Raw genomic sequence first — 12,976 nt, 5'->3', positions numbered from 1 at the left:
CAGAGAGACAGAGACAGAGAGACTGAGACAGAGAGAGACAGAGAGATAGCACATAAGCACACTTCTAATCAAGACAGAGAGAGACAGAGACAGAGAGACAGAGACAGAGAGAGAGAGACAGAGAGACAGCACATAAGCACACTTCTAATCAAGACAGAGAGAGACAGAGAGACAGAGACAGAGAGAGAGAGACAGAGAGACAGCACATAAGCACACTTCTAATCAAGACAGAGAGAGACAGAGACAGAGAAACAGAGACAGAGAGAGAGAGAGAGAGACAGCACATAAGCACACTTCTAATCACCAAAGGGCACACACTTAACAATAGGCACAGCCATGAAACCAACTCTCCCTCCAAAATACGGATAACGATGGAATGATCTTTGTAAGAGACTCTGGACATGTCGATCTTTGGGTTTGTGTTACCAGTTATCTGTGTACCCTCTTAAGTACTTTCCATGTACTGATAGTCCTGGGGGGCGGGGAGCACAGGGCTTAGCACTGAGAGTTGCTACTCCAGATGACTCATAAAAACACAAGCCACTTTAAATAAAGTAAGACACTGCAAAAATGCAACTGAAGCAAATCAAACAAGCAGCCGTCTCCATTGGGAACTGAGAATAGGCTCAGGAGGTTGCCCAAAACCCAGCCTGGACAACGGGTACTGATCCATGAAGGAAAGGCAATGAGCAAGAACAGGCTTTCTGTTGATGGCTCCATGGTTTTCACTGTGGCCTCCAGACCAGCATCGCCTGGGAACTCATTAGCAGTGCAGTCTGCAGATACTGGGCACTTCCTGGGGATGGATTCCACAGTCTGCTGTAATCAGCCCTCAGGAGCCTGGTGTGATAAGAGTTTGAGAATCACAGCAGTATGCCAAAGACAAATGCGACAGGGAGAGAGTCTGCAGTGGGAGCAGAGTTGGAGACAGAGGACAACAGGAGTTGACTTTGATGGAGAAATGGCTGCATGACAAAAACAGAAGGGCCCTGTGTCTTACAGAAATAACTAAGGATTGTACCTGGCAAAGAATAGCCATCAAGATATGAGCACAAAATCACCATAAAAATGGCACCTGCTGCATAACTCTGTTTTTCCATCATTCTAGAGTTAACACAGAAAAGCAGCCTTGTGAAGGGCACTTGGCTAGCCCTACCTTTCTTCCTGGAGTCTTTCTTGGCGCTGGTTTTCACAGCTACTTGAAGTTCTGTCTCAGTTGACATCCTACTTAATCCTTAGTCCTCTTCACACAGACCCCGGGCCTTGGCCAGGCTCATCGAGGATCCTCTCCAAGAGAAAGGCTCCTCCCTTCAGAAAGGACACCCCGGGCCGCACATGTCATTCACTCTGTCGGAGTGCTGCAAGTCAAGGCAAGAAAATAGTCAGAATCATGGTCCTCATAGGGCTGAATAGAAATGTGAGGAAATGAACCAGCCAACATGCACCAGCAAGAACATTTCAGTCTTTGTGAATGAATTTGTTCATCTCAGTCTGAGTTTATGAGGCCATGGCTGGGGTTTACACAATGAGAATGAGCACATTCTTTGCAAAGCTGTTTAGCAAGCTAAGAAACTTAGATTTTCAAAAGCAGCAAACCCCAGCCCTTTGTTGCCCATGTTCCTGATGGCCAAGCACTAGATGCCACCCAGAAAATATCACAAAGACATATTTCCTGACCAGCCCTGTGGAGACATTTCCAACAACAGGCCACCCATCCATCAACCAAGCTTGATCAGAGCCTGAGCAGCTAAGGCAGATCATAGGGGAGTGACCTGCCGTCTGTCCCTCACTGGCAGGCATCAGAGGGGACATAGAGTTGACATGCAATTGGGCTCCAAGGGTAAGGTGACAAATGGGGCTGAGGAAGTTTGCAGCAAGCCAATTTTTATGTCAGCTTTTCCCTTAGCTGTAAAGGCAGACAAGCATTTAATGTGGGGAAAGAAAGGAAAAGAGACGGGAATGGGAGACCCACATTTTGTTCACTCTGTCTTTTCCTGAGCATATATTACACCACACTAGGTATTATGAAGAATGGATACCATTAGAGGGAGAGTGACGATGATTAGAACAACAGACACTTCAATTAAAGCTAGCATTTACTATGCACTTACTAGACACGCTCAAAACGCTGACCTCAATGCTACACATGCACTGTCGCCTTAGATCTCATTTAAATTGAATAAACATACTGCCTTTGTCAATAGTTTTTCCCCAGCCCCTATCTGATAGTTGTAGCCGAGAATCCACTGAGAATAAACATCTCACTAGTTATCTGCTATCGATATTAAGAAAAAAACAAAAGATACTAGAAATGTTTCTTAAAATCGTACAACCAGTTTTTAGCTCATTCTACACAATTGGAACTGCTTAATCTAAGAGGACTGGCCTCACATGCCAGTCGCAGCTCATAAAGAATAATGACCTAACCCTCTTAATCATGACAATTAAAGATGGCTTAACTATAAGGCTTACTATGAAAGCCATAGAAAATTACATTCAAACTTAATTGTGAGGCAATGTCCACCTTATTCAATGATAGCTGGTTGGATTTTTTAAAAAAAATAACCTAATTACTTTCTTTCCAAGGACACCGTCTCTGTGTGGAAGCACTTGAATTAGAAGATCTAAGGTTACAGGTAAAGACAAGAGATAACTGCCTTTGTAGAATGGACTTTCTGAAACCACACATTAAAAGCGAGACTTTCTTCATCATCTTTGGGGCATTTCATACATACCAACACCTTCTTTCCAAAGACACGTCCCACAGGACACAGTTATTGGTCAGATACTGACATAGTCTTAATATCTATCGTTCTATTGCAGTGTTTACTAGACTCTAGTATAGACTGTGCGTAAACAAATACCATGCAATTCTGATAGTCTGCTGCTAGTCCACAAAGAAGTGAAACCTAGCAGAAGCGTCAGTGCTGTGAAAAGACGCACGACACTTGTACGACCAGAACCAAAGACAACATAAGTGCTGGACGTGCTGGGGCACAAAGGAGCAAGCACATACTTTGGTTTGCTCTCATTAAAGCAGTGCATGGGGTTACCATATTCTACAGGATCCTAAACTACAACACTTTTGTCGAACACACAGAGGAAAGGACCCCATAACCACATGTAGAACAGACAGGTGAGTGAATGCATGAGTATTTTTTTTAAACAGGAGGAAGGCCTGTCATGTGCAATGGAGAAGAGACTGGAAATCACTAATCCAATAAACGGAAGGGAGCTCAAGTCTGGCAGGAGGGCGAGGCACCGGGGGTCATCTTCCCATCCCTCCCGGTGCCTCTGCTTGCCATCGCTTCGCTTCTGTTAGGTCTGCCTTGAACCATCCAACTGTTTGAGGTTCACTTCAAAAAGACTGTCCAATTGGGAAACATCCTGAGTTCTCTGGTAAAGTGGAACACTTCTGCCATACTTTTTTTTGGCTAAGTCCAGAGTTTTGATAGCTGCCCAGTCAGCCATGTGACACTGAGGAAGCCATGGAGCTTTCCCTGCCTCAGCTTCTTCACCTGGATGATGGAGCTAATGTTGCCCAAACAAGAGAGTCACTGTCGAACTAGGTGGGAGCACACCTGTCACAGGTCTGAAAACTGGACTCACAGGCCTTCTTGCTAATCACTTGATAAATAAGAGGCCAGAGTTTCTTATATGGTCTAATCAAGACTCTGTGTCCAGTATGAGACCACATGTGGAGGGGAAACTGGGAGAGCTTAAGTCTGCTTCCTGAGAATGGACAAAGTACAGGAAGTGGCAGGGTATCAGATCTTCCCCATTCTTCAGGTGTTGTATACAGTAGGTGCCTAATTCCTAAATATAGAAAGGAGTTCACAGGCGTGAGTTTATTTCAGAAATTCTCAAAAGCTGTTCTATGAAAATGGATGAAATTTGGACTATTTTCTCTCCGTTGACTTCAAAAGGCAACATCTAGCACCTCTCCATTTCCCCTGAGTATCTAGAGTCTCTTGTTTGGCAAAATATGATACATTCGAGTACTGTGAGCATTACTTGTGAATCTCTGAAGTGCCTCCCCATATCAGTAATGCTGGGAAACACCAGAGCCATTCTGAATGGAAACTTAGATAGGAAAGCTACAGTGGAAAACGCGCACAGCAGGGCCGTGCATCCCCTTTAATTTTCCAAGAGCCAGAGGTTGAGCAAAATCTGTGAAGTAACTCCAAATTATTTAGGAAATTCATTTCTTTGTAATTAAGGAGATTAAAGCCCTCCAGGGCCAGAAACCATGTGACAACTCAAATCATTTTCCCCAGTAAAAGCTGTGAAACCCTATCAGTTAAATTCAGGCTCGTCTGGAATTTTGAAATGCTTCAATAATGTTTCTTTGCTCCACACAATCTGCAGTAATTTAATATTTCTGAAGTGTGTCAGGTTTTTTATAATGAGCTCTTCAAGTCTAAATGTGAATTATGTAACATTTCACTACAGACATTCTGTCTGGTGAACTGCTTCCGAAATGTAAAATCCCAGGTTGGGGAAGAGATGGTGTGGGGGCCAAACCCCACCCTACCACAAAACAGAAGAAACAGATAGGCCTCTTCTTGGAAAACAAAGCAGGGAGGTTTTGGTAACTCTAATAGAGCAAACACAAGGAAAAACACATACTATAATGCATATTTATATGCTCTTTCCCCTACCAGAGTCTTGCTTATTGAGGCTATAAACTTTTCAGACATTTCTTAGTCAATCATTTCATCAGCATGAAGAGTTAGATGTCAGATTTTTCTTCAGCAATGAGAAATTTGGAATGCAGCTATGTGAGGACTTATCCAAGGCCACACGGCAAATACATGGATGGCTTAGAATGAAGCAGAAGTCAGTCTGCTCCGTCATTCAGCTCTCGCTGCACATCCATGGACGAATGAATAAGGCATGTGTGGTCCTTCTGTCCCGTGGACCATTACTCAGTGTTAAAATGAGCGTAGCAGAGACACAAGCTGTAACATGGAGGGACCTTGGCAACACCAGCCAAGTGAAAGGAGTTAGACAAAGACAGCTGCGTAGTGTATGTTTCATTTCCAGGAAATGGTTAAGACAGGTAAATTCCCCCGACCCCAAGCAGGTCAGTGCTTGTTTGGACAATGCTGATGGTGAAAGAGTCTGTTCAATGGGCCCAAGGTCAATCTTAGGGGGTGATGAAAATATTTTGGAATTAGATGGGGATGAAGGCTGGGTTTGCAAGTATCGTATGTGATAGGTGCAATAAAAACACACTTAAAACGGTTCATCTTATGCTATGAAACTTGCACCTCAGCTGAAAAGTCATAATATGACACGCCAAGAAGGGTACATATTCCCTTTTAAAAGAAGAAGACAATGAGTGCCTGGAAACCTGAAGACATTACTCAGGATCGTCTCTCCAGATGTGTACCACTCTAAACTGTACCCACTGCCACGGCGGCTGGCACTACAGGAAACCTTCCTTGGTGTTGTCCAAACTATAAGCACATGAAATGGGCCAGTTCAGCAAGGAACACATGTGTGCAATGCACAGGCACACAGCTCTGCTTTCCTCACCCGTAAATTAAAAACTGCACATTCCTGCCTGGTGCGAGGAATTCGAAAGTAAGAGCAAGTGTCCTCTACCCAAGCAAGGCCAGCTCAATATCCAAAGCAGAGTACCTTTTGCTGTTGTTGTTGCAAGACCTAAATTGAAAGCTTTTTTTGTTTATTTGTTTTTGTTTTTGTTTTTGTTTTAAAAAGGACCGGAGTAAATAAGCCGGGAAAGAGTGAGGATTTCTATACAAAAGAGGGTGGGGTGGTGCAGTGGCCAGGTGGCAGGCTGAAGTGTCATGACAGAGGGTGACAGCTGGTAGTTCTTTGTAGACAAGAACTGGGGGACACTGGAAAAAAAAACAAAGCAGATTACTTCAGTTTATGTGCCATAAGAAATCAGAAGCCCAGTGATGCCAAGTCTGGACAGGAAAGAGATCGAGCCACTTAGGAATCGGTGGTTTAACTGCAAACAATCCATCTTGGGCAGAAGAAGCACCCAAAGTCAAAAATAGGAACGCCAAACCTGTTTACAAGGTTTTTCTGCTTTCTGTATTGCCACAGGCAAAAGAATTGGAAACTATCCCTGACGTTCTACAGAGCAAGGGGGAAGTGCACTGGTGTCTTGGGAGTCGAGGTGCTCAGCGAAGGAGCAGATACGATCCTGGATATAGAAGAGTAAGGCAGGAAAGAACACTACACGGCAGATTTGAAATTGGAGGTTTCAGGGAATGAAACCTAAGCTGTGTGTGTGCACACATATGTTTATGTGTGTGTGTGCTTGTGTGTGTTTTCATCCCTAAAAAGATCTAGAAGGAAGGAGTCCTGGGGACAGTGAGATAACCCCAACGTGGAGGGTGGCCTCTACCTGCATTTATACATAAGAAGCGGATACTGGAGTGAGTGTACAGGAATAAGACCAGGTCAAATGCCATTTTCTTCCAAATGTGAGGAAGTGCTTGATGTAAAACTACAGGAGAAAAGGTCCCAGGACCACCTCGCATGGAATGATTTAAGCAGCAAGATGACAGGAAATGATACATCATTGAATAAAATAGAAACCCATAAATCCATACATGTAGGAAGCGAGAAGGACCACATGAGTTAAGTCCTGCTAACGCTGACATGGGCACAATCATATCAAGGACCCCATGACCTAGGCCTGAGAGAGATACAAAACTGTGCTCAAGGGACTAGGTCTTGACAATATGTGAAAAAATATCCTTCATAGCTTCCCTACCACCTGGATATTTAGAGCCTAATTTGTTTTTCTACAGATACTGTTTCTACTGGTCTCATTGTACACCTAATCCCTGCCTCCCCCTTAACTTGAATACAATCACCTCACCTTCATATCCAGAAGTATTGAATAACTCTGCTCCTCTGTTCAACTCTATGTGAGAGACTTGCTGAGCTCCCAGGAGGCTGAGGTTTTGCCACTCGAGCACCCACTCCAGCTGGTCCTTGTTCTGTTGTGTTTCTTTGTGTTTGCTGTTTCTTTAGTCTTTCACCATCCCAGTCAGGCCCCAATCTCTGGAGCTATGCCGGATATGCCCAACCCTGCTGACAGGTGAGCAAAGGGGGCAGCTGGGAGGCTGCCTCATACAGAGTGGAAGCTGACACAGAATGATAGTACCCAGGGAGCACTGCGACTATTCAGCGACATTTTGCAGAACAGAGATGAGTCACATACTAATCCTAGACAAATGTAGATCTGGGAGTTTTTCATGAGGAATAGGACTCTGCAGGTCTTAAAGTGTCTTCCCGCTTAATCTGTGGGCTCCAAGGGGAAATCTGTAATCATGCAATAGGAGTTGAACAACATCTCGATTAAATTATGAAGATCAGTGCCAACACGGAGGACACAGGGGAGGCACAGCCTGAAAACACAGCTCCTCAGACCCTGCTAAGTCTCCTGGCCAGGTATTTGCTCAGGTTACACCTCTCAAATTGGGAGGCAGTGAGGGGCTCTGCTCTCCAAAACTGCAATAAACCACAAAGAGGGGCTAGAGAGAGTTTTGATGAAAATGAAGTAAATACATCAAAGATATGACGTATGTGCAGGGTTCTGTTGTGAAGAGAAAGAACGTACTATAGTGGAAGTCTTTGTGACAATTAAAACTATATTAGGCAACAAGACTGTATCAATGTTAAATTATTTGACAACTTTTCTATGGTTAAGTAAGAGAATATATCTGTTCTTGGGGAAATACATCAAATATTTAGAATGGCCAAGACATGTCTAGATTACTTTGAAATGATCTAGAAGAAAACTATGTACATGCATGTAGTACATGCATGTAGTGGCTATAACATCACAAATCACATGAGATACAACATTATCATTGTCAGCTTAAGTAAAAGGCTTAAGTGAACTCATATCTCTTCACTTTTTTGCCATTTTACACACACACACACACACACACACACACACACACACACACACACTACAGCATAGCTCAGACCTCAGCACACAGTACCAGCAGAAATGATTCATGTTTTTACTTTATTTATTTATTTGTTTGTTTGTTTGTTTATTTATTTATTTATTTGTGTGTGTATGTATATGAGAGAGAGAGAGGGAGAGAGAGACAGAGACAGAGAGAGAGACAGAAATGGAGGGGAGAAAGTAGGGAAGAATGGAGGGAAGGAGGAAGAGATATGAGGGCAGACATGTGTGTCATAGCACATATGAGGAGGAGGACAACTCCATGAAATCAGTTCTCTCCAACTCCCAGGGACAGAACTCAGGTCTCCAGGCTTGCAGAGTAAGCACCTTTCCTCTCTGAACCATCCTGCTGATCCAAAGCACTATAACTTTTATACATCCAAACTGGAGGTAGGCCTAACTCATTTAAAATAGTTTATGAGCAAAACCTATTTCTTCTTTGAAAACTAATGTAAAACCAGAAATGATACCTTGCTATCTAATACCTGTCGGTTTTATTTTTCTGGGGAAAAATCTAGAATTAGGCTATGTATAAGTTTATCAGATTGTACACCTATAAGATGGGATAGCAATGGTTGACAGGAATGGGAAGAAGGGCAAGGTCTGAGGAGTGTGCTTGGTAAAGGGACAAGGCATGCTCGAAGGCAGGAGGAGCCACTGCAAGGGCTGCAGCCTCCAGAAGCCAGGGACTCTGGAATACGCCTTTGTCTATTCAAACCCAAGGCTAAACATTCAGAGCCAGGTTCTGGCAAATTAAAGGAGTTCCTGTGAGAGCCACACGGCATGCTTAGGGGCATTTTGTTTCACTATAGATCCTATAGTTTCGTTAAATAGTTTAGGACCATGAAAACTCACTTTGCAACAACGAGGGTATTTTAAAAGGTGTGAGAGCAGAGATATAATCCCAGCACTTGGAAGATGGAGGCAGCGAGATCCGTAAGTCAGGGCCACCTTCAGCTACCACTAAATCTGAGCCACCCTGGGTTACCTGAAACTCCATATAAGGAAAAGCAAAACAAAACAATAACAAAATAAAAAAAAACTTAAAGAAACAGACAGACAGATGGACAGACAGACAGGAAGGTAGGCTAAGTGTACTCTCAAGTCACCTTGCCATTGCTAACAATAATACTAGGAGCTCTTCTAAAAGCCTGGTCACTTATTCCATAACAACAGTGCACAGAGTAGCGGGCTCTAAACTTAAAAGGCAGTCTGGAGGCTGAATTCATATCCTGCCTGACTCCACCACTGGCTCCTACATGCCAGCCCACATAGCTTCGGATTCATGTGCTATTTCATCACTCAGCCTCAATTTCCTCATCTGCGAAATGGGGGAACTCTCTATCTTGGCCAGTGTTTTCAGAAGCCAAATGAACCAAGCAGCATGGAATCTACGAGCCACTTCCTTTTTGCTCCCTCTGGTCGATGCTGTCCTCTTCCTACTTCTCCTTCTTGCCTTTTCTCAGTCTTAATTCCCATCTTTTAAAGTTTGCGTTATTTTAGACATGTAAAAGTGATTTACTTGCGTGTATGTCTGTGTACCACATGTGTGTATGGTACCCATGGAAGTTAGAAGAGGGTGGTAGAGCCCCTGGAACTGGCATCATCTGTGTATAACGTATCTGTACTATGTAGAGGGCACCACATCCTCTGGAGTTGGAATTACGGATGGTTATAAACTGCCATGTAGACACTGGGAATCAAGCCCAGGTCCTCAGGAAGAGCAGTAAGTGCTCTTACCCAGAGCAATCTCTCTGCTCCCTTTATTCCCTATCTTTTAATATAGCTACGTGTCTATTGTCATAGTTAGGCATCACTCCACCCCACTTTGAATAGAAGCATACCTGCCACCTTTGGATGACGTCATCCACAGACACAGGACCCCAGTGTATCGTGCAGGAAGCACATAAGAAAGCTCAAAGGCAAGGTGGCCGAGTCACTGGTAAAGCGGCTACTAAAAACCGGTTCTCTTGAAATCCTCTACTCTAAAGGCTCAGAGAGAGGTAAAGACAAGTTACCCCAGCATCAAGTCAATCAAGCGGTTCCTAGGTAGGTAACCAGAGATAGCCACTCTGTAGCAGGAGGGAAGTTGGCAGAGGGGTGCACAGCAGATAGGGCTCTACCTCAGTCTGGGGTCAAATGGCATCAGTAGATGTTGTCAATAACTACGGCGTGGAGTGAGACAGGGAGAAGGCATGCTCCAGTTGACTCCTGAAAAGCTAGGAATGCCAGCCATATTGAGAAGCAAAGCTCTAGCTGACAGAGAGAGATGGAGACCATAGAGACAGAGACTGAGAGAGATACGTTAGAGGAGGAGACAGATACAGTCAATAAGGACAGAGAATTAGAAACATGAGCTATTCTTATAAACCGCCCGACATCTTGGGAATTCAGTTATAGCAATAGCAAGGAAACCAGGCAAGCACATGAACGGGTGCAGATTTTGGCCATTCTTTACAGCTGCAAGGTGACTACTGGCTGGTACCAGAGGGGGAGCAACAGGGAATGTTCCAGTTCTCTCACAACTGTATTAGCTCAAGCGCTACCCAGGTTCTGGGGGCCAGCAACCAGGATGGGGAAGGATGGCATGCCTGTATGAGAAGAGTTCCTTGGTTTAAAGGCTTCTCCTATCCCATGGCCCTTACCTGAGAAGTCCCAGATACATGAATCTTCATGCAGGAAAGGTAAGAGCAGAGCTATTAATCAGTGTCTGCCAATCAAACAGGTTCAATGTTCAGCCTCTCAGTGCTACTCTGCAGAGCTGACTCCAGATGCCACGAGGTTTAGCGAGGTGGAACATGGACTGCCTACTGCTTCATCCACTCAGGACAAAGGTCCCAGCAAGGCACCACACTGGCTCCCGCAACACAGCAACTCTCTGGGAGCCCTCATGGGTCCATTTAGCCACCGTGCTCGTCCTTATTTTGACCCCCTCTGTACTGCCCAGGCAAATACACTGTTCATTTGCTCCTCTTCCCTGAACCTTGCTCCTCTCCTCTATGTGTGTCCCCTTGCAATGTGTGTATGACTGACACAAAATGACTGCTGTCCCCTGGCGTCTTACAGAAAGAAGAGACAAGTATGTAATGAGTCCCTCTCAGAAAAGAGGGGCTTTAAATAAACAAATGCTGCATTTGGCAGCTTTGACCTGCTGATTTACTTAAAATATAGCAAGCCCTTGTTTTCTCTCCCTTCCACAGGCTGCATTTTATTATCTTCAAAGAGAGAGGGAGGAGGACTGAGGGAGCTGAGGGAAGAGTGCAACAGATGCTGCCATGCTACCTGGCTTTCCAGTCTGACCTTGGGCATAGACTCATCCCAACAGCTTCCAGAACGCAGTGATCATTAGACTACTTCTCTTACAAGAGTTCTGCCCATCTGGCCACTCAAGGGTCCTGCTAACAGAAGCCATCCGCAACCCCCACAGAAAGTAGAGACAGGTGGCATGCTCTCTCCCACCACTGACAACCTATTTTTCTCCCCTCTCTTCTCAAACATCAAATTTTTACCACCTTCCTTTAAAAAAACAAAACAAAACAAAAAAAAAAACTAAAACAAAAAACCCCCCCAAAACAGGCTATCATCTTCTTCGCCCTGCTAATGGTCTGCTAGTCCAATCTCAATTACTATAAAATGGGATACATGGATGCCTCAATTTTTCTCCACAAAAGGAGTTGCACTTTACGGGAAGCAGCCCAATTTCCACAATTATCTCCCTGACAAAAAAACATAGGCAGCAATGCTAACCGTGGGGCTGTGTTTTCCTGAAAACGGAAATGAGGACGGACGCCCGGACAAAGGGAGTCGTGTTTCTGTTGTTTCCTGATTTGTGCGAGTATTTATTTGAGCCATCTCACAGAAACAAAAACACAATCACTCTTGGCAACTCCCAAGCAACTAAGCAACACTGAAGGCTGTTTGTGCTCCCAGAAAAGCTCCTCTCTGATTCATGGGTCAAAGTCCAAAAGCGCTTCACCTCAAACACTCCTGCAAGGGGACTCCTCCTCTTACCACAGACCTGCTTCTCCTGTGCACAAGGGATTGTTTCTCAGGAGACGGTACACATGACAGCTCCCACGATCATTACAAGCAGTACATGTCGGTTCATGCTGAAGGTCACTCTGGTACTCTCATTTGATGGGTTCGTGTGGGTACATCCCAGGCACTGGACAAAAGGTTCCGTAGGTGATTCTAACTGGTAGCAGACTTCAGAGATGAGAATGACGGTGAAGAGAGTTCCCATAAGCCTCAGGGCCTGTAGGACTCCTCTCTCTTACAGATCAAGAAGTGCACCACGGTGTATGTTACTTACGGCCCTGAAACTTGACTGGGTCACTGAAAACCGAAATGACCACGGAAGGCTATTGGCAGACATGATGAGCTCCATCTAAAATATTCATCACAGAGAGGGAAGTGCTGGTAAGAGGCAAAAAAAAAAAAAAAAAAAAAAGTCCCTCCAAAGAGTTCATGCTCTAATTTCTGGGAAATGATGGAAATGAGTTAGAGGATGAAATGCAGATTTTTGAGCTCATGAGGTTTAGAGGAAATATGATGTTTCAGATTGATAAGACCATGCAGACACTGAGAGGCCAAGGATGTATTTTTGCATATAGAATGACTATCAGTTGTTGGCACCAGAGGGCAAACAGTGATAGAGAGACTAATGGCCTCCACAGATGTCCAGCCTCAAATTCTGAAACTTGTCAGTTTGTTTTGACCAGAAGAAGTCACATGCCGATGTTAATGCCACCCTGCTTCCTACACTCCCTTTACCTAAGTCCAGTCCCAGCTACCCACACCTGGGTTTGATCCTTCATTCTGAAGCCAAGCAAGAAAATCTGCCCAAATGAATACAGGAAAAGATAGCCATATGCTGTTCTTCAAGAGGCTCAGCTGGCTGATGCTCACTCTCTCCACAAGACCAGCATTGGGAGCAGCCCTGAGGCCACACAGCAGGGACCCGGCAGGGTCTGTGAATCACTCCATAGGTTGAAAGAAAGTTCATGATTA

General features: G+C 44.5%; 1 protein-coding gene across 17 annotated transcripts in view; it reads right to left on the bottom strand.

Moving 5' to 3' along the window:
• Window positions 1-12,976, bottom strand: part of Dab1 (DAB adaptor protein 1) — a 1,121,076-nt gene that overhangs the window by 255,365 nt on the left and 852,735 nt on the right. For all 17 annotated transcript variants that reach the window (XM_039109333.2, XM_039109335.2, XM_017593175.3 and 14 more), the window contains one exon: window positions 1,157-1,358. In XM_039109333.2, the coding sequence (XP_038965261.1) occupies window positions 1,157-1,223 (67 nt within the window). In that variant the 5' untranslated portion in view covers window positions 1,224-1,358. The remainder of the gene's footprint in view (window positions 1-1,156; window positions 1,359-12,976) is intronic.

The sequence above is a fragment of the Rattus norvegicus genome, chromosome 5 (assembly GCF_036323735.1).
Source record: "Rattus norvegicus strain BN/NHsdMcwi chromosome 5, GRCr8, whole genome shotgun sequence".
NCBI classification, from domain to species: Eukaryota; Metazoa; Chordata; class Mammalia; order Rodentia; family Muridae; genus Rattus; species Rattus norvegicus.
The sequence above is the reverse complement of the archived record's forward strand: the minus strand, read 5'-3'. Positions and strand labels throughout refer to the sequence as shown.